The sequence below is a fragment of the Cryptomeria japonica genome, chromosome 8 (genome assembly GCF_030272615.1).
Source record: "Cryptomeria japonica chromosome 8, Sugi_1.0, whole genome shotgun sequence".
NCBI classification, from domain to species: Eukaryota; Viridiplantae; Streptophyta; class Pinopsida; order Cupressales; family Cupressaceae; genus Cryptomeria; species Cryptomeria japonica.
The window spans coordinates 139,786,000-139,805,396 of record NC_081412.1 but is presented as its reverse complement, the minus strand read 5'-3'; the positions used below and the strand labels follow the sequence as shown (position 1 = coordinate 139,805,396).

General features: G+C 35.9%; 1 protein-coding gene across 2 annotated transcripts in view; it reads right to left on the bottom strand.

Moving 5' to 3' along the window:
• Positions 1-19,397, bottom strand: part of LOC131032298 (F-box/WD-40 repeat-containing protein At3g52030) — a 209,683-nt gene that overhangs the window by 155,766 nt on the left and 34,520 nt on the right. Inside the window, exon 4 of one of the 2 annotated variants that reach the window (XM_057963231.2) lies at positions 16,026-16,124. The exons of the other annotated variant lie outside the window; for it this stretch is intronic. Coding sequence (XP_057819214.1) covers positions 16,026-16,124 — 99 coding nt within the window. The remainder of the gene's footprint in view (positions 1-16,025; positions 16,125-19,397) is intronic. 2 annotated transcript variants of the gene reach the window in all.

The window sequence follows — 19,397 nt, the reverse complement described above, 5'->3', positions numbered from 1 at the left end:
ACTTGACAAATTCTACAACTCTATGCATATCTCTTAACATCCTTATGAATCTGGGGCCAAAAGTACTGCTCACTCACCAATGCTACTGTTTTGTCAATGCCAAAATGTCCAACTAGTCCTCCACTGTATTTTCTCCTTTATCAGATTCTTTCTCATGGAACTCTTAGGTATGCACAACTAAACTCCTCTGAATAACATCCCATCCTGAAAGAAATAATCCAACCACTTGCTTCTATCTACCATAACCGGTTCTCTACATGCTTTCCAAGGTTCTGCAAAATCCAGGTCATCATCATACAAGGTCTTCAAATCTTCAAATCCTAATACTGTCACTCTCAACTCTATCAGCAAATTCCTTCTCCTACTCAATGCATCAGCAACTTTGTTAGATTTCCCACTTCTATGCTTCAACACAAAAGTGTAACTCTGCAAGAATTCTACCCATCTCTTATGTCTCTGATTCAACTTACTCTGACTGTTCAAATACTACAAAGCTTGATGATCTGTATACAACACAAACTCCTTAGGCAACAAGTAATGTCTCCACTTCTTCAAGGCTTGAACTATGGCATAAAACTCCTGATCATACACTGAATATCTCCGTCGGGCATCATTCAATTTCTCACTGAAATAAGCTACTGCTCTCCCTTCCTGACTCAAGAGTGCTCCTATTGCTGTTCCACTTGCATCACAATCCACTTGAAATACTTTGTTGAAATCCGGTCAAGCCAACATAAGCTGCTCAGTCACTTTGTGACTCAACAATTCAAAACTTTTGTTTGCTCCGATGGTCCACTTGAATTCCTTCCAATCTCCTCTCATGGTCTTAGTCATAGGGTTACAAAATGAACTGAAATTTTTGATAAACTTTAAGTAAAAAGTAGCCAATCCATGAAATGATCTTACCTCTCCAATGCTTTCCGGTGTAGGCCACTCAACAATTGCTTTCACTTTCTCAGGGTCCATCTTCAAACCATCCTCAGATATCACAAATCCCAAATAGACAAACTCATCCTTCGTGAAAGTACACTTCTTAATGTTGATCAGCAATTTCTTTTCCCTCAACCTCTGCAAAACTTGTCTTAAGTGCAACAAAAGCTCCTCTTTTGCCTCACTGAAAATCAGAATGTCATCCAAATACACAATAACAAACTTACCCAAGAATTTCTTCAATGCCTCATTCATCAGCCTCATGAAAGTACTCGGTGCATTAGTCAATCCAAAAGGCATCACCAACCATTCATATAGTCCTTCATTTATCTTAAATGTTGTCTTCTATTCATCACCTTCTCTGATCTTGATCTGATGATATCCACTCTTCAAATCTATCTTTGTAAAGTATTTTGCTCCACTCAAATAGTCCATTATGTCATCCATCCTAGGCAAAGGAAACCAGTATTTCATTGTGATCTTGTTTATTGCTCTGGAATCAATACACATTCTCCACTCTCCATTCTTCTTAGGTGCTAATACTGTTGAAACTGCACAAGGGCTCAAACTCTCCCTGATCAAACATTTCTTCAATAGCTCCTGCACTTGTCTATTCAGTTCTTCATTCTCTGTTGATGTCAACCAGTGTGCAGCTTTCTTAGGCAAACTGGCTCCGAGAACCAAGTCCATGCAATGACTAATACTTCTCACAGGTGGCAATAAATCAGGTACATTATCTGAAATGATGTCTTCATATTCTATCAGCAAATCTTTTATCTCTTCCGGGTGTTCTCCTTTCAGTTTCGGTTTCTCGATCTTCTTAGGAATCAAGGCAAAACACACATTCTCATGTCTCAGTCCATCCATGAAATTTCTTCCATCTACCAAACAGATTCTAGCATTCGTACAGACTGCATTCTTCAAAGGTTCCTCCAAGGGTAACAAGGTTTGCTTCGTCCCATTGGCCACAATAGTGTATGTATTCTTCCTCCCATCATGTACTGCCTGTCTATCAAACTGCAAAGGTCTACCCAACAAAAGATGACAAATATCCATAGGCATAATATCACACAAGACTTCATCATGATAATTCCCAATTTTCAATTTCACCAAACATTGTTCACTTACTAACAACTTATGTTCATCCTGAATCCATGCTATTTGGTAAGGCTTAGGGCGTTTCAATCTCTCCAATTTCAACTTATTCACCATTTCTTCTGAAACAAGATTATCTGAACTACCACTATCAATAACAACTTTAGAACACTTACCGGATACCTTACATTTGGCCTTGAACAGATTCTTCCTCTGCAAGGGCTCTTCATCTCCTCTGCTATGACACAAAGCTCTCCTCATCACCAACAGTTCTCCACCTTTCAGTTTATTGTCTGATCCAGTGGGGTTTTCTTCCACCACTGTTGCTCTTCCGATATTTTTTGTCTTCTTACACTCAAATGCACGATGTCCTTCTCCTCCACACTTAAAGCAGGTTCCTCTAAATGTTCTCTTGTCTTGTCTTCCAAAATTCTCATTCCGGTTATTATCCAGTTCTCTCCTCCAGTAGAAATTGCTATCATCCTTCTGGTGTGAATTACCTTCTTTGTTCACTTTCTTGTCCTTGTTCTGATCTGTATCGGTTCCTCTTCCTCCGGTATATCCTCTTCCACCTTGAAATCTTCCTCCGGTAAACCTTCCACCTCTGCCTCTCTGCCTCTGCTCATGTCTTTTGTTTAACTTCTCTTCTGCCTTTAGGGCATATTGGTAAGCCTCTTCAACACTCTCCAATATGATCAAACTGAGTTCATCTTGTATAGATATCCGCAATCCATTCAAATATATTGCAACTTGTTCAACTTCATCATCAACATGTCCGGATCTGATATTCAACTTGTAAAATGCTTCAGTGTACTCCACACTAGATTCCTTCTGTCTCAAATTCTGCAACTTCAGGAACAAATTCACTTGATAATCAACTGGCATAAACTTCGACTTCAACTTAGCAATCATCTGATCCCATGTCTTAATCTTCCCTTTACCTCTTCTTTGTCTATCAACTTACAAATGCTCCCACCAAAGAGATGCATGACCTTTCAACCGGGTACAAGCATATTTCACCTTCCTTTCTTCTGCAGTGTTTTCAAAATCAAAATACTTCTCCATCTCCAAGATCCAATCCATCAATTCATCCGAATCTAACTTCCCATCATATTTCGGTGGGGTAAAATGAGGTTTAGTATTGAGTGCCCTACTCAAAACCCTGAAAAACCTTTCCTCATCCGGATCAACCGCCGATAGGTTTGCTTGTTCCACTGGGGCTTCTTCTCCTTCATATTCACTCACATCTTCGATATGTTGGCCTCTTCTCTGGGCTGTCTCCATGGCTTCCAACCGGGCTGCTATACCTCGCAACATCTCCATCATTCACGCCGGTCCTCTGCTGCTGCAGGTCGGATTCGCAATCCACCACCCTACAACAAAAATTTCAAGACACGCAACCTTGGGAACGAAACTTCGCTCTGATACCACTTGAAGCAAACACCAGTGAGGAGGGACCTCAAAGAGATCAATCCAGACCGGTCAGCAAAAGTAAACACAACGGAAACACAAAGATATGATGGAGGCAATGCAAAACAAAATGTTTTATTGCATGAAAATCAATTACATCCAACAGGTAGCAACCGGATTACAGCATACCGACTCACAGGCCTGGTAGAACATACAGAATAGGTCACAACTGGGACATTGAATCTTAAGATCTATCTTCTACCCACAATCTACTACTTGATTCTCTGATTGATTACATTTTAATGCGCAATTACAATTAAATATATCGATCCAAAGGATCCAATCGACCCAAAAAGGATCAAAACCCAAAGAAAAAGACCGAACGTGTAAAATAAACAAGGTCGGCCTCCACCAAGAGATTCCTCCGAAAAATCCAAAGGATGAAACGTAAATCGTGGGAAAAGGTTGGCCACATGCCAAGGAACATCGGAATCAACGCCCAAGGCTTCGCAAGCTTCGGAAGGGGTTCCGGTAGATCACCAAAATAAGTCCAGACAACCGGTAACAAGAAACTGTCAAGGAAACCGATAGCGATATCTAGCCGGAAAATTATCCAAATGCGATGCGGTCTGGAAACAAGAAAGATGATCAAGTCTTCAAGTAGAATCCAACTCCACAGGATCCGGTGAGCCAAAACCAGGACACACAGAAAGAAAGACTGAAACTGCAAACAGAAAGAAAATGTTTTTTTTGGTTGAAGCAAGATTGCTATGAACCGGGGATGCTCCTGCATCACAATATCACCATTATTCTAAGCTGCAATCTGCCCCTAATCATATAAGGCTATCTTAGATCTGTTACGATTAGTATTAAAAGCCACAAACAGTATTCTCTAAACAGCAATGAAATTACTCTATTAAGGATTTGGCTGGACTTGGCAACAAATGCATTTAATTAAATTAATGAAAACTTACCATGAAAGGGCAGCGATTATGATGAAGGTTTGTAACCCTTTTAAAAGTGGATTAGTGGTGAAAGGGTGTGACTCCCCCCACAAAGAGATAAAAAAGAGAAATCTCAATTGAGGAGGGAGAGAAGGAATTGGAGTACATAAGTGGAAATCAGATATAGAGAATAAAAAGACAACATATATACACATACAGATGTATGAAGTAGAAACAAAGACATGTCAATAAAGTAAATGGAAAGGGAATAAGCAATCGAAGGAGATCAAGCAATCATTTTGGGAGAACATCCGCAGATTCAAACATCTACAGCAGTGATCGCAATCACGCAAAGATCATTGTAACCAGCAAATACAAACAAAGATCAGATCAGTAATAGATCAAATCCAGATTTCTCATACCGAACATCTAATAGCAGTAATAATTATACCAAAAATCTAATAGCATTAATAACAATAGTTGTAGTATATGTTCAGCCTATGCACTATAAGTTAGAATTTATGATATTCTTGGGTGAACATTTTGTAAACTCAAGGAGGTTTACAAAATGTGGGTTTTCACCACAGTATGCAAGACAATATCTCTCAAAAGGCAAGATACATTCTCTCCTATTTATAAGGGAAGGCTCCCCCTTTCTACTGCAATCTATATCAAATATTATCCTACCTGCTAACTTTACACTAATCCAAGATGATACAATTACTTCACTCTCTTTTTTCAAAGTAAGTATTTTCCCAATTATCTATCTAGAATGGATTTCCCTTCTTGGTACTAAAAATAGTTCACTCACTGTAATTCAAAAATCTATACTAATTAGAAGCAAAGTGTCCATAAGAGTACAAAGCCTCCAGTTGCTTCCTTTTCTAAAAATGACTTTATGTGACGTGAAAATAGCAATGAAGCTGAAAGTCTTCACCTTACCACCATCCTATCAACCTCTTTACAAATAACTCTTTTAACCAATATTTTTTCCAAATAACAAATGAAGCACAAAGTCTTTATGTTGCTACTTGAATACAATTAACAAACTTTTTCAAAAGATAACAAAGTAAAGCTCAAAGTCCTTAACTTATTATCCACACACAATTCTTACTTCCAAATTTTCAAGCAACACAAACTTTACCTAGAAAATAAGAACAATTCTTCTATATCACACAATTCACTCAACTCAACTCAATCTCATCAAGAATACATAACATAAATGACATAAGAACACCTATATCATAAACAAAGATAATTTCAACACGAAGTTTGAAAGCCAAAATTTGTCTTCTTCTTATTTTGATTGAACTTGCAAAATCACATTTTGAACGCAAAGTCTCACTTTGCTTTTCACTTTGGCAGAGTTTTTTGGCATAAAATAAAAGATCCTAATTACAAAGAGCACCCTCATATATATATATAGGTGAGGTGCAATGAGCAAAAATAGGAAAGTTGCAACTAATCTAAGACTAAGTTAAAGAAAAAGTTCGATTTGACTTAGGACATATGCACTCCTAAATGCAAAACTATATATACAAAATGACACCTGAAGTGTCAATTGAAATTACAAAATGCCACTACACTAGAGATGCATAAAAATAACTAAGTGTCCAGAGACACATCTTTATTATGATCATCCTTCTTCAAACAATCTTCATATTGTTGTCAGGTAGCCTATATTTCAGAATCATCTGGTGTTCGCAATGTTTGACGCTACTAAGGATGACTGGACACATTTTTATTATGATCATCCTTCTTCAAACAATCTTCATATTGTTGTCAGGTAGCCTATATTTCAGAATCATCTGGTGTTCGCAATGTTTGACGCTACTAAGGATGGTGGGAAGACCGGATAGGAGTCTTGCTATTTCAACTTCATCTTTTTCTAACTCGGAGAGGGTGAAGTCATTTGGTAAAAGTTGTGACTGCAACACATTTGAGACAAATCTCTTGAGTTAGCTGAAAACATCTTCATGAGAAAAATATCTTCGCTGGAACAAGAAAACTAAAAATACTTTGTCTTCAAAGGTCCTCCAAGAGTAGGATTCTTCTTCTTACTTAGAAAAATTCTAAGTAAACAGTTGTATCTCTTATATTTAACACTAAGAAAAATTTCCAAGTGCAAGTGTCAATCGGGTCCGTAGGCCTGATTTACACCTAAGGAAAGCTTATAGAAAGTTTGGTGCAAATCAGGTCTATAGACCCAATTGACACCTTACAAAGGTAAATCAACACTAAGTGTAAGTCGGACTTTTAGGCTCAATATACACATCAAAAGATAGGGGAAAAGCTTGTGTAAGTCGGGTTCATAGGCCCAACTTACACCACAAAAGATATGTGACAATGGTGTAGGTCGTGTCTGTAAACCTGACGTACACAAAGGTAAAACTCAAAGCAGTATTGTTCGGGTCCGTAGGCCTGAACGACACCATTCTTTTGGTGTAGTTTAGGTTTGCGCATCCGAACAACAACAAAGGCTTCATTTCATACCATTCAATATTGCAATGCAAGGGTTTAGGTGTTGTTCAAATTTTTAAGAGCCAAAGACTACAAACACGATGTTGCTCAGATTCTAGGATCCGAAAGACACCGTTGTTGTGGTGTCTCATGCAGGTTTAACAAAAGAAAGGCACAAAATGAAAACCCTAAACACAAAAATAAGGGACAAAAAGAAAGACATACCTGGCACGATAATGGCAAGGGCAATGTTTCTCACAGGAGCTCCCGAATATGAACTAGGGCACAAAAGATGATAATAACAACCAAAGAAAAGATGTGATTGAGTGGGTCTTGAAGGAATGTGTGGAGTTTGATTGGCTCTATGGGTTGCAGTCGATTCTGGAGTGGGCAATTCCTGGTGTTGGGTTTGATGTTGGTGAAGGTTTGGAAAATGAGGAAGAATTTGAGGTTCGTGAGCTGGTTCCTTTTATGCGATGGCCCTTCGGTGTGAATAGGGAGGAGTGAAGAGCGGAAGTAGCAATAGGGTGGGATGCGTTGAAGATTTTCCTACGCAAAAAAGAAGAGGAAAGGAAGGTTGACGAGAAGAATTTGAAAGCGGAGTAGGAGGCAAAATAGGTGATGAAGAGAAAGAGGAAGGTGACGGATGGAGCGGAGTCTTCTTCAGCTGATGTTGTATGGTGTGATGCGACAGTGTGGGCAATGGTAATAAATTTTGTAGGGTTTTGTCTATTCCTCTTTTTGTCTTGTTGGGTGAGCCATGTATGGTTGGCTCGGATCCTTTTTTTATGTTTGTGCATATGTATATTTGTCTAGTTGTTTCTAGGAGAAAGTGGTCCCTGTTTGTCTGTACTTTTGTAAAAGTGCAATACTGTAAATGAAATTATCGGCTTGGTTCTTGAGTGGCTAGCGTTTGATGTTTATGCAATTATACTTATTACATCTTATATGTACATCTTTTTGAATATCAATAAAAATCTCTATTATCGACCAAAAAAAAAGAAAAGTATGTATGTGTATATCATTGGTTATGGTTGCAAGGATTAAATCAAGGTTCATCTTTGTTAAAAAGGATATTTTACTTGGTAAAGATATAACCCTAACCCTATTTCATCTCTTGCTATATTGTATTTGTAATTCTAGGGCAAATTCTAGGGTAAATCTAGAAGGGGGCATTACATATTCAAATGAATTGAAATAATTGATAATATATATGCATTATATGTTACCCTAACTCTTATTGAAATATGGGTAGAATTATATGTTGTCTAACATGATTGCAGGACCTATTCCACGGTTTTAGCTGGCTACAGACATGTTTATTGGTAGAGTTTTAATTCTAACTATATTGCATCTCTGGTTTCAATTGAACTTGTGATTCTAGGGCAGAATCTAGGGTGGTCCTAAAAGGGGACATTACACTGTGGTGAGTGATGTTATTTGTTTTTATTAATAAGATAAGAAATCATATTCATATAAAAGAAGTCTTAGAGATCCCTCAAATTCTTATGGCAAAGGGCAGGATTGTAGCCAATGATGACAAAAATTTGTGGAAATTTGCAGCTATGCATTTTGTTCTGTCATGTCAGCAAAACAAGCTGCACTTGGACACAGTTCAAGAAAGATAAAGAGGTTTAGTTCAGCCACAATTTAAAAACAGATTGACACTGTTATTATCTCATTGTTTAAAAGAAAAAAAAAAGGCACATTAAAAATCTCAATAGATGTACCATTTTCACAATGTAATTAAATATCCCCATAGGTATCTCCAGAACTATTTTCTAAGGGAACTCTCAGTTTATGAGTTTACATTTTACCTCTAGATTCATTTTTACCCTAGGTTTTTAAGAGTGCTTTATAATTCCAATGTTATGTCAGAATGTCCACAAAACATTTTTCATTAAACATGAACATGATATAAATTCTAGAGCTAGATAATAAACCAATTTTCTATAGTTCATCTAATAATTCCTAAGCTTTAGGGCAACGACAACTTTCTCCCTTGGGAAAATTCTTCATCCTTGATGAGTCAGTTTCCATGTTATACCCAGTTTCCAAGTGTTTTCTTGAATTGGAAATAAAGAGGTACTTACATGTCTGTATTCCTTGAATTTCTTACTCTAATTTTTTGATGTCTGCAGAGCTTTTAATGATATTTCCAGTTCTTGAGGTATTCTTACTATGAGACTGACACAGTGAACAAGATGCATTTACAAGGCAGTTGATTTTGTCTTTATAACTTTGTAAGCTATTCCAATGCTTTCAAGAGCAATTTTAATAATTTGCAAGACAGAATATTATACTCTATTTAATGATATTATTATTATTCAATCTTGGTTCTTTACTATCTAGTCATATCGTTAATAAATCATTCATAGACAAGCCATATCATTAAAATAGTATTAGAACTTCATAAGTTACATACATCCTGCAGTTAAACTTTCAAACATGTATTAAGTCAGCCTCAAACATCAAAGCAGCAAGCCAGGCCAATCCAAGGGAATTTCAACCCAATAGAAAAATTACCATTTAGTAAGGTTTGCAGATTGTGAACAACAGTTGAGATTGCTTTCTCAGATCAAACCAAGTAATTCATTTCATTACATACAAATTAAAGGCATACATCTGTCCAGCAAGCACATGAGATTCAGATAATAGTTTGAAGAAGTTTTCTGATACCCACAAATAGTCAAATAATATTGAATTGCATCCAATCATTAAATAAAATTGCCAGAGCAGTGAGCGTCGCTGAATCAAGCCACTTCCAACCCAATAGGAACCTTCCCTTTAAATACAACTTGTGAAGAGAGAACAAGGTGTTAAACATTTGGGAGTGTTTCCTCAGATCAAGACTAATGAGTTTGAAAGTATGTGTGAGCATAGGAGACAAGATTTGAAAAGAATACAACAAAAACTAGCCAAGAGAATAAGAATTGATTGTAAATCAAACTTGTGAAACAAATTAGAGACAAACTGATGACCAGATCTGCCCAGCTATTTCAGGCAAGATGATGATAACAGTTTAAAGAACTAATACAGTATTTAGCTACATGATATTATGTCTAACTGCTAAAATCTAAAGTATTTAGTTTAAATTAAATCTCTAATATCCACAAATGCTCATATTGACAAGAAATGCCCATAGCTGTTTGATAAAGAAGAAAGTTTAAACTACTTTCTTAGTCTACGTAAGACAAAAAGTCAATTTTCCTTCACAAAAGTAGGTGCTGACCACAAAAACAATATCCTCCTCCCTACAAAAGGGAAAGTGTTCACACACTCACTGTTAGGTCAGCAGTGTATGAAGAATATACTGCCCACACGAGCAATAAATATTTTAACAGAAAACCTATTTGCTCCTACTATTTACTATTTATCACTAAAAGTAGTAAAATAGAGATGAGCATTGTGAAAATGTAGAAATAGCGTTATAACAATAAAATAAAAATCATTGCTGACATTTTGAAACTCTCTTCTCAAGGTACATTTTAATAACAAGTAAGCTAGTCAAAAATACTCATAATAGATGAAACAGAGATCATGAGGCAGGCTATCAGAAGTTGGTCAAAACCAATTTCAAACCAGAGTAGGTAACGCACGATTACATTTAAGTTTAGTCCGACACAATTCGCCAATGGACCACATGCTAAGGATCATCGAACAAAAACACTATCAAATGACCTAAAGAAAAAGAATTGAAGTCTGGTATCTTTTATTTATAAATTAAATCCCAGCAATTCAAAAGGAGCTTAAGATAAATAAATAAAGGTAAAATAGGTATTTTGAGGATTTTTTTCAATATTTGTCAAATCTTCTCACAGATGATATGGGCCAAAAACATATACGATATAAATGATGCCACTTGGAACCAATTTATAGTCCCCTTGAATAACATTTTGATTTGAAGAAACACTACCTGAATGACAGAGACTTGGAGCATTTCCAGCACCCTAAAATTTGGGGTGTCTCTGTCTACGTTTACACACCTTGGAATACCACTAACTGTTAAACATTATTTAAGCTAATACCAGTAGTTGCTCCATGTCTTCTAACAGTCATCCAGCAGCACTATGAGTATTCTCACTAATGCCTTTGAACTGTTTAATAATGCCATCCAAATGCAAATATAAGCATTCTCCAATCAAACTGAATTCAACATTGCAATCAGAACAAGGCTCTTCAGCTATACATATCATAAACATTAAACCTTTGATAGTGATTGCTGTGGTCCGAGACTGTGAATGGGCTAAATTGTAACCTGTACTGAATTGGACAAGAGTCATAAGCAGTATTACTAATGGTTCTTGAATTGGCTATCAAACAATCCATCCAATATTTGTGTTGTTGCTTAGGAATAACAGTGTGGAATCTAATCACTGCATGTTGCCTTACATTATTTTGTCAAAGTGTAACAAGTGCAAAGTAAATGTGGGACGGGTGTATACGAAATGCTGAACAGAGCAGCAGCTATTCATAAGCCAAGAAACATTCCTCATGGATACCGTTATTTGTCTGGACTTGTGTAAACTCTCTGCAGTTTCCCGGGATGAAAGGTAGAGATGAAAAGTGCATGGTTCACACATTTTACACATGTTTTGTGCCCATTTTAGTAACCACTTAAAATAAGAGTGATTCTGAGTTGAGCATGAATTATCCTAAAAACACCTTATTCCACATGAAAATGACTCATCACAAAACACAACCCTTGTTTCGGTGTTGGGTCAAAATTGTAGTGGGGGAAAGACTAAATATAAGAAAAAACAATTGCATGAAACAAAGTATCAAGTGGTTGAATAGATGGGAAATTAATATGCAAGAATGCCCCAAATGTAAATGCAGAAATCAAAAAGCATGTGAGAGAGAGTCAAAGTAGCGTTGTCGATAAAGCATCTTGGGCCAAAAAAGGAATACTATGTCAAACATTTCAATCCCACATGTAACCATCAACAAGAACACTGTATAGAGGCAGATATAAAATGGAAAGCTAAAATGCTAATAGCCCAATTAAGAACTAGCATGCACCATCTTAGGTGCGAAACAGGAGGTGAAAAACACCCAAAGAGGAATTGGCTGACAGGGTTTGTCGAATCTGAACTTCAAGGTGTTGAAGTTTTTAGTAATTGATGTCAAAGTTTTTAAGTTGATTTACAAGCTGCTTGAGGTGTCTGCCAGGTTGCTTGCCTGGTTGCTTGACCTGCCTGTTTGCCTGGTTGAACTGTTTTTGGGTCAACATTGAGTCAGATGTTTTGCCACATCATTTTTTTTGCCAAATCAGCCTCGAAAAGTCAACAGAGAGAATTGTATTGATTGTTTCTTTTTCTCTTCAGATTTTATGGATAATGAATCGATGAATTGTAATAGATACGGTTTTTTTTGCCATGTGTTTTCCACGTGTGGAGGATGTGTCATTATTATTCGATTTGAAGGGGAGTAAAGGTGCGCCTGTTTTTTTTCTTTAAAAAAACGGGTGTGCGTTTAATTTTTGTCATGGAGTACAAAGGTCATGATTTCTGAAATATTTCAGACTTCATGTTTCTCATAAAAGCCACGAACTTGGATGGAGTTCGAAATTTATACAAAAAAGCGGTCTCAGCCTTCTGCACGACTTTAATATTGTGAGCTGTCTGTGTGTAATTGATTCCAATTAATTTCTGGCAGTATGCAAGGATTAACACGATTTTGTTTTACTTCAAAGTCAGCGCTGTGTTCAGGCATTTTTTTTTTTAAATAATTTCTTATGCTTTATTGAAATTGAGATTCTCTCTGAATTTTGCGGAGTCATGGTGGGAGTGGTGACGGCTGTTGAAATGAAAAATGATGAGTTCCTTTCACCGCAGGTGTGCTAAGTAATTTTTTTGATGTCGGAAAGTTTGAGTTTTGTGCTGTGAAGACAAGTCACAGAGGGAAGTCATTTTTCATAAATATTATTAAAATTATTTGTGAAAAAAATCGTATTTTTGGAAGAGAGATGTTAAAATCCTGGATGAATTATGCGCTGTTGTACGTTTCAGAATTTGTGCGCATGATGGTAATACATTTATGTTCTGGCAGTTCGTGTGGTAGTGATATATAATTTTTCAGGCATCGTGAGAAGGACTTCTGTTTTTTAAAGATTTTTGGCAGGTGATGATTTTAAGTCCTGTGTGTAGTGCCTTGGCAACCTTTATTTTTCGCAGAGTTTCATCTTGTTGCAAAGAACTGCAATGTGTAGAAAAATAATTTTCATATTCTCCATAGAGCTGGTGGCACGAATATATACATGTATTTGAGTTGAATTGCTACAGCTTGAAGAAAAGTGGTGTGATGAAGGTCTTGGGGTGTTACGTTGAACAGCTCTGTCATGCTGAAAAGTAGACAAAGGAGCAAGGAGCTATAAGGAGTCAATCTGTTGTGTTGACTGAATGTTATTCAGAGATCATTGGTATTGAGTTTTGTTTCAAATTTCTGTTGGTTTAAGTTGGTGTTCTCTTTTGTTGTTCGGTTGGTGCCTCTGTTGTTCTCAGTTGGTGCTGAGAGGAGAGTTGGTGCTCTCTATAAGTGTATTTTCTCTGTAATCTGGGTTGGTGCCCATCTTTTCTAATTGATAAGAAATCTTTATGCCGTGGTTTTTTACCCAAAAGGGTTTTCCACGAGAAATCTTGTGTCTATATCATTCTGATCTTTTGTGCATCATTTGGCTTTGTATTAAAAATTAATTACTATCTCCAATACTGATTCACACCCCCCCCCTCTCAGTAGTGGCTGAGTGTCTTTCACAAGGTCGGTGCAAATTACGTCATGGAGAGTTCGGCATATGAGAACATCCGGACCAAATATGCCAATATTATAAAGTTGAGTCTCTAACTACTCTGTTTGAGGAGGAACAAATAGCAAAGATGGCAGGTTACTTCGTCAAAATTCATAGAAGAAGAACCATGATCAGCAAAGAAATCAAAGAATAGTGGTCACTCAGAAGTTGAAGCTGGGGTTTGTCGATTGGATCTTTTGGTGTCATTGTGCTGTTTTAATATCTTGGGTTCCATAGACTGCCTGGTTTCATGGATGTCATTAAAAAAATTCATTCATTCATTCATCCCTGTTCGGTACCTTTTTGTCACATGGAACACAAGTATGCCATGCTAGTGTGTGCCTAGAGAGTACAGGGGGAGTTAGTGTCCTGCCGCATTCAAGTTTGAATTTCTTGCCCAAATGCTACATTTTTCACACAATTCTAACCTTAGTTCATTTTTAACAGTCAAACGGGCCCTAAGAATGCTTATTTAAATGGATTTACCTAAAAGGGAAAGCATTTAGCACATTTAACTTCCCCCAACACAACATTTTTGGACATCTAGGGCATCCTCCATTGCTGCACACACCTATCTCCATAGCCATGGCTTCCCACTCAAAAACTCTTTCAACTACTTTTTATGAAGCATGCTGCAGGCACCAATTTTTCCAATTTCAGCACTGACAGGTACTGTGCAGGAGCAAAAGAGCCTGACACATGAAGGACTTCATGTTTGTGATTGCAGAGGACACGATCACAGCAGTACAGGACACCAATGCACCACCAGAGACATCAGTGAGTCGTACAGGTAACAGGACATTATCACATGCATTTCCGTCGTTGGTAGGCATGTGACGGAATACAGAATCTCAACTGCAGTCCAACAGCGCACATACATCATCTTCTTCTACCCAAGAGACTGTCAAAAAGAAAAAAATCCAGACATGCATTTGTGATACTCTCCTTTTCCTTTCATCTAGTGCTAGTGCAACCTCAACTATCATGTTTATTTGTCTAAATAAATTCTGAAATTATTTAATAATTTATTTTATGCTTTGAATCAGATTTTAGGCAAAAATAAGTATATTCTAGCAATTAAAAGCAAACTATTTCGTATAGTTGTTCAGTTCTTACAAAGAAGTATATAAGTGATTATTTTTAATGTTAATATAGTACTACAACTACTCAATACCACTATCATTTTTAAGTATTTGGTATCATTTTATTGCAGCTATAAATAGTTTTCATGATCCAAGATTTCAACATGTTTAATTTCAAAAAGTGCCAATTTTGGTAATTAACTTTTACAATTTCTCACTCTTATGTATATTGGTTGTCATGAAACCCAATTCAAGATGCAAACTGCTAAGGATTTGTAATGTCCCTTTTCTGAAATAGGATTTACTAGTAAATAATTATTATTAAATTAAATATAAATAAAATATAGTAAAATAAAATATAATATACTATAATTACAAGTTAATTAAGTTTAATGAAAAGTCAAGAGGCATCCTATGAAGAGTTGGGACTCCCTCGAACACGAGATATAAAAGGGAGAAACGTTCATTTGAAAGAGGACGAGGAAGAAGGAAAAAAGAAGAATGGAGCATAGGAATTAAGGAAAGGTAAATGGAAGAAGGAATGGGAAGGAAATAAGGAAGTGATTCTCTCAGAAGGGCAGAAATAATGAAGGGTTGTGACTCTTTCAAAAGGTGAAGATTATTAAGGTTGTGACCATTGCAAGGGGCAGACATGATGAAGAGGTGTGACTCTTCCTCACATGAAAATATAAGCAGGAGGACAAATTCATTAAGAGAGGGGGAGAAAAGAGGAAGAAAACAAGAGAAAGCAGCATTTAATCTATAATCAGAAGAGCCGATCTGATTTGAATTATAAGGCAAGCATTGAGGAAATATGACCCTTAAAATGGGTCTCTCTTTTCAAAGAGATGTGTCTCTTCAATTTAGTATGATAGTGTAAAAGGAATTAGGCAATTGGAGAAGAGCAGAAGTACTCATACATCAAACACGATCAAGGAAGAAACAATCAGTTTCAGAATTAATAAGAAAAGTCAGCAGGCTTATATATTTTCAAGTGATGGAATCTAAATCAAGATTTAAACATTGGCAATTTGCATTTCTTAAATATACTCCATACCTTTTTGGAAATTTGAGGGCAAAATATAGGAAATCCCAAGGAAAAAAAACATTCTTGAAAGGTTTACTCTTCATCATAGCATGAATCCATTCATTTTGAATAAGCACATCCACAAATCAGGAGACTATTTCTGTTAGGATTATTTTGGAATTTGAGTGTATGTTATTGAAATCAACATGAATGAGTTAAATGGATATTAGTTCTCTGAGAATGTCGAATATTAAAAAAATACCAGAATTCAATCTATCATTTAGAGATACCTTGTTCTCGTCGAAATCAACATCAACCAAAGGAGACCTGTTTGGAGATGAGTATTCCTCCAGACATTTAAAATTCTTTGAAGACCATATCCGTACAGTCTAAAATTCAAGAAAAATACAAATAAATAGGTTGGGATAATCAAAAAAGGAATAAATAATCATATTTTCTACAATAATCAAGATAATCAATGCAAATGGAAATTTTCAAAACTATACTAGTTTGTAATGTGCAGTTGTAAAACTCCTATCTACACCAATTCCAAGTAAAAAAACACAGTAGAAATTAAAAAGAAAAAGAAAAAATGCAATATACAATATTATACAAAGACCAACCCTTTTGGCAGGACAGCTAAACAAGCATATAATTACAAAAACAATTTTCACAATAGATACTAATGTGTTACTTATAGTCCACCATATTTCATCCTCTTTCAGGGAAGTACTTGGACAATTTAATCTGTAGAAAAATTTCTTATATCTCCGGGACTGACAAGCCATTATTGATTTGCCAACATCAATATATCTAAAACCAAATCTGCAACTGAATGATCACCCAGTCCATTGGAAACACTAATAACAGGTGATGATAACTCGTTTGGAAAGGAGCCAACAAGAGTTTAATATGAAATATAAGTTGCATACAACTATTGGTATAGAACCCCTCCAAGGAAAAGATATATGTGATTTATGTAGCACAAATTGCATATAGTATCATGTGGTAATGTGTGCATCATATGCTAACAATGCTTAGGGAATTTGTTTGTTAAATTATTTATATGAAAAAATTCACACAGTTGATTCCTGAAGCTATACATGTTAACAATATGAACTGTGAAAATCATATATCTACTACTTATATGAACCTAAAATAAGTGTTATCACGACAAGTTTCATTAAGGATAGTTGGAGAACAACTTGAATTAACGTAAAGGAAATCTCAAATCTCGAGCTTGTGCGCATGACTCAATATTTATCATAGGAAAAAGAAGAATCGTAAAGAGAACAAAATCTCAAACACAGAAATAGTTTGTTGAGGGAAGCCTAACCTGGTATGTACATCTGAATAAATCGAAGCATTGATCAAACAGTGTCCTGAGAAAATAATTCTATTATATATTGCTTAACATTGCAAATAATTGCATGCCACTAGTCATTGTGTATTGAGGAAAAATATTGTACATGCTAAGGAAGGAACGAGCTGACAAGGCATAATAATTAGCAGCCTAATTACCGATTTTTTAATATTAGTGACAGATTTAAGTAATAATGCTTAAGATACAATAAGATCAACCTAGAAATGAAACATCTTGAGAAATAAGTCGAAAGTGCTACATGTCAAATGCACATAAAATAAGCATCCAAAGAAAGAATACCATGGATATAGCAGAACACTGGTAAAGTCCAAGGACCTCACAACACCTTAGATCTGAATAATGGACCTTGTATTTTACACCCTTTAAACAAGAGGTCCTTAGCAAAATACAACAGATTAGTTCTCAATAATGCTGTGAGATTCATTAACAAGATAATATTCAATTAATTTTTGAAATGTTCTAAATTCAGAACCTTGTTTTTGTTAAACAAGAGATCCATTATTTGGACAGGGACATAAATCTTAATTCCGATAGGTTAAAATAGCCTTCCACAATATTAGTAGAATCCACTCCTTTCATGATATATTTACTTTTTATGGATGCTCAACAATCAATGAAAACAAGAAGATTTCTAAGCCTGTCAATCCATGCATGGGTTTTGAAAAAATAATTTTGATCCTAATGTCTACAAATATAGATACATAAAGGCATTTAGTTGAAAAAATGCAATCTTGACAAAAAGTTATTTGGAAGCAATCATTACAAGGAAGTAACAACACCCTCTAAGAAGTGCAAGAAAAAAGTTTAGTGATCAGGCACCCTGTTCATAATGGTCCGTACACTATTCAACAAATTTCAACATGTTAATAGATTTGAAAAAACACCAGCCATTAGCTAAGTTACCGACTTTTCCTATTCTCAGTCCCCAAACCGAACAGGAGCAGGAGCAGAAGCACAGACAGGACAGCCAGGACATGGCCCTGCCACCCAGGTGAGTCAAATCCTATAAAAGTTTTTTCAAAAAAAATGCCAAAACAACGAATTTTAATGTTAAAACCAGGCAGGATAGGTTTTTCTTTTGACAAAATGCAATGTGTGGGTGGTGAGAAATAGCGAAGCAGTTGGCAGGGTGAACAGAAACTGACATAAAGAACCACTGGAACACCCATCTGAAGAATCATAATATATAATATCCATCTGAAAAAGCAGAAGTAAATGTGGAAGAGTTATAGGGGTGATGTAAAACCGTCAAAGATCATGGGCACAAAAGACATTTTGTGAGATGGTTTTTCTTATGTCACAAGGATTCCAGTCATTAGCAGAGCACCAAACAATTGTGGGATGAACATCCAATAAATCATGGAAGGTTTTCTGTATTCTCAGACACACTTAAGGCAAAAAATCAATAGACGCAGACCAAAAAATTGCAGCTAGAGCACATTTTTTTGCACATATACAATAAATTAATAATACATAAATAAAATTGATATATATATATATATATAATATAGTATCAATGTGTATAATTAGATGTATTATTTATATATATGATAAATTAATAATATATAAATTATATATTAATTTTATATATATTAATTATAAATATTTAAATAATAAATATAATATATATTCATTTTATACTTTCTGCTAGAGCCATTGTGTCATTGGATAGTTTTCTTAAAAAATTCTTATGGGAAGGATTGAAAGATGAAAGGAGGATACCACTCATCAATTGGGATACTGCGTGTATGATCAAGGAAGAAGGTGGCGCTGGTTTGAGAAAGATGAATCTCCAGAACTTAGCGTTGGGGGTATGTTGGTTTGGAAGATATAAAAAAGCCCAAACAAAACATGGTGTAAGATTATGAGGAAGAAATATTTGGATTCGGAGGAACCTAGAAGAATCCTTATAATGGCTAACTCCAAGAATGGATTGGAGATATGGAGATTCTTGTGGGAGAGCAGAAGGATCATTACAGAACACATAACTTGGAAAATAGGGAAGGGTAAAAAGGCAAAGTTTTAGAGAGATTCCAGGAACGGTGGAGAGGTAATTGAAGAAGTGTTTGAAAACAGAGATTGGATTGATGCTATAGAACTCAAAATGGGAGTATATGTTTCAGACTATATATTGAATCTGGAAGAGAGAGGTACACCCAAATAAGATGGCAACAATTCAAAGAAGGGATTAGAGAGGATGATTATAGGAAATTGATGAAGTTGCTTGGTAAATGGAGAGTTATCTTGACCGGGGAGGAGGTTGAAGTCGTATGGTGTG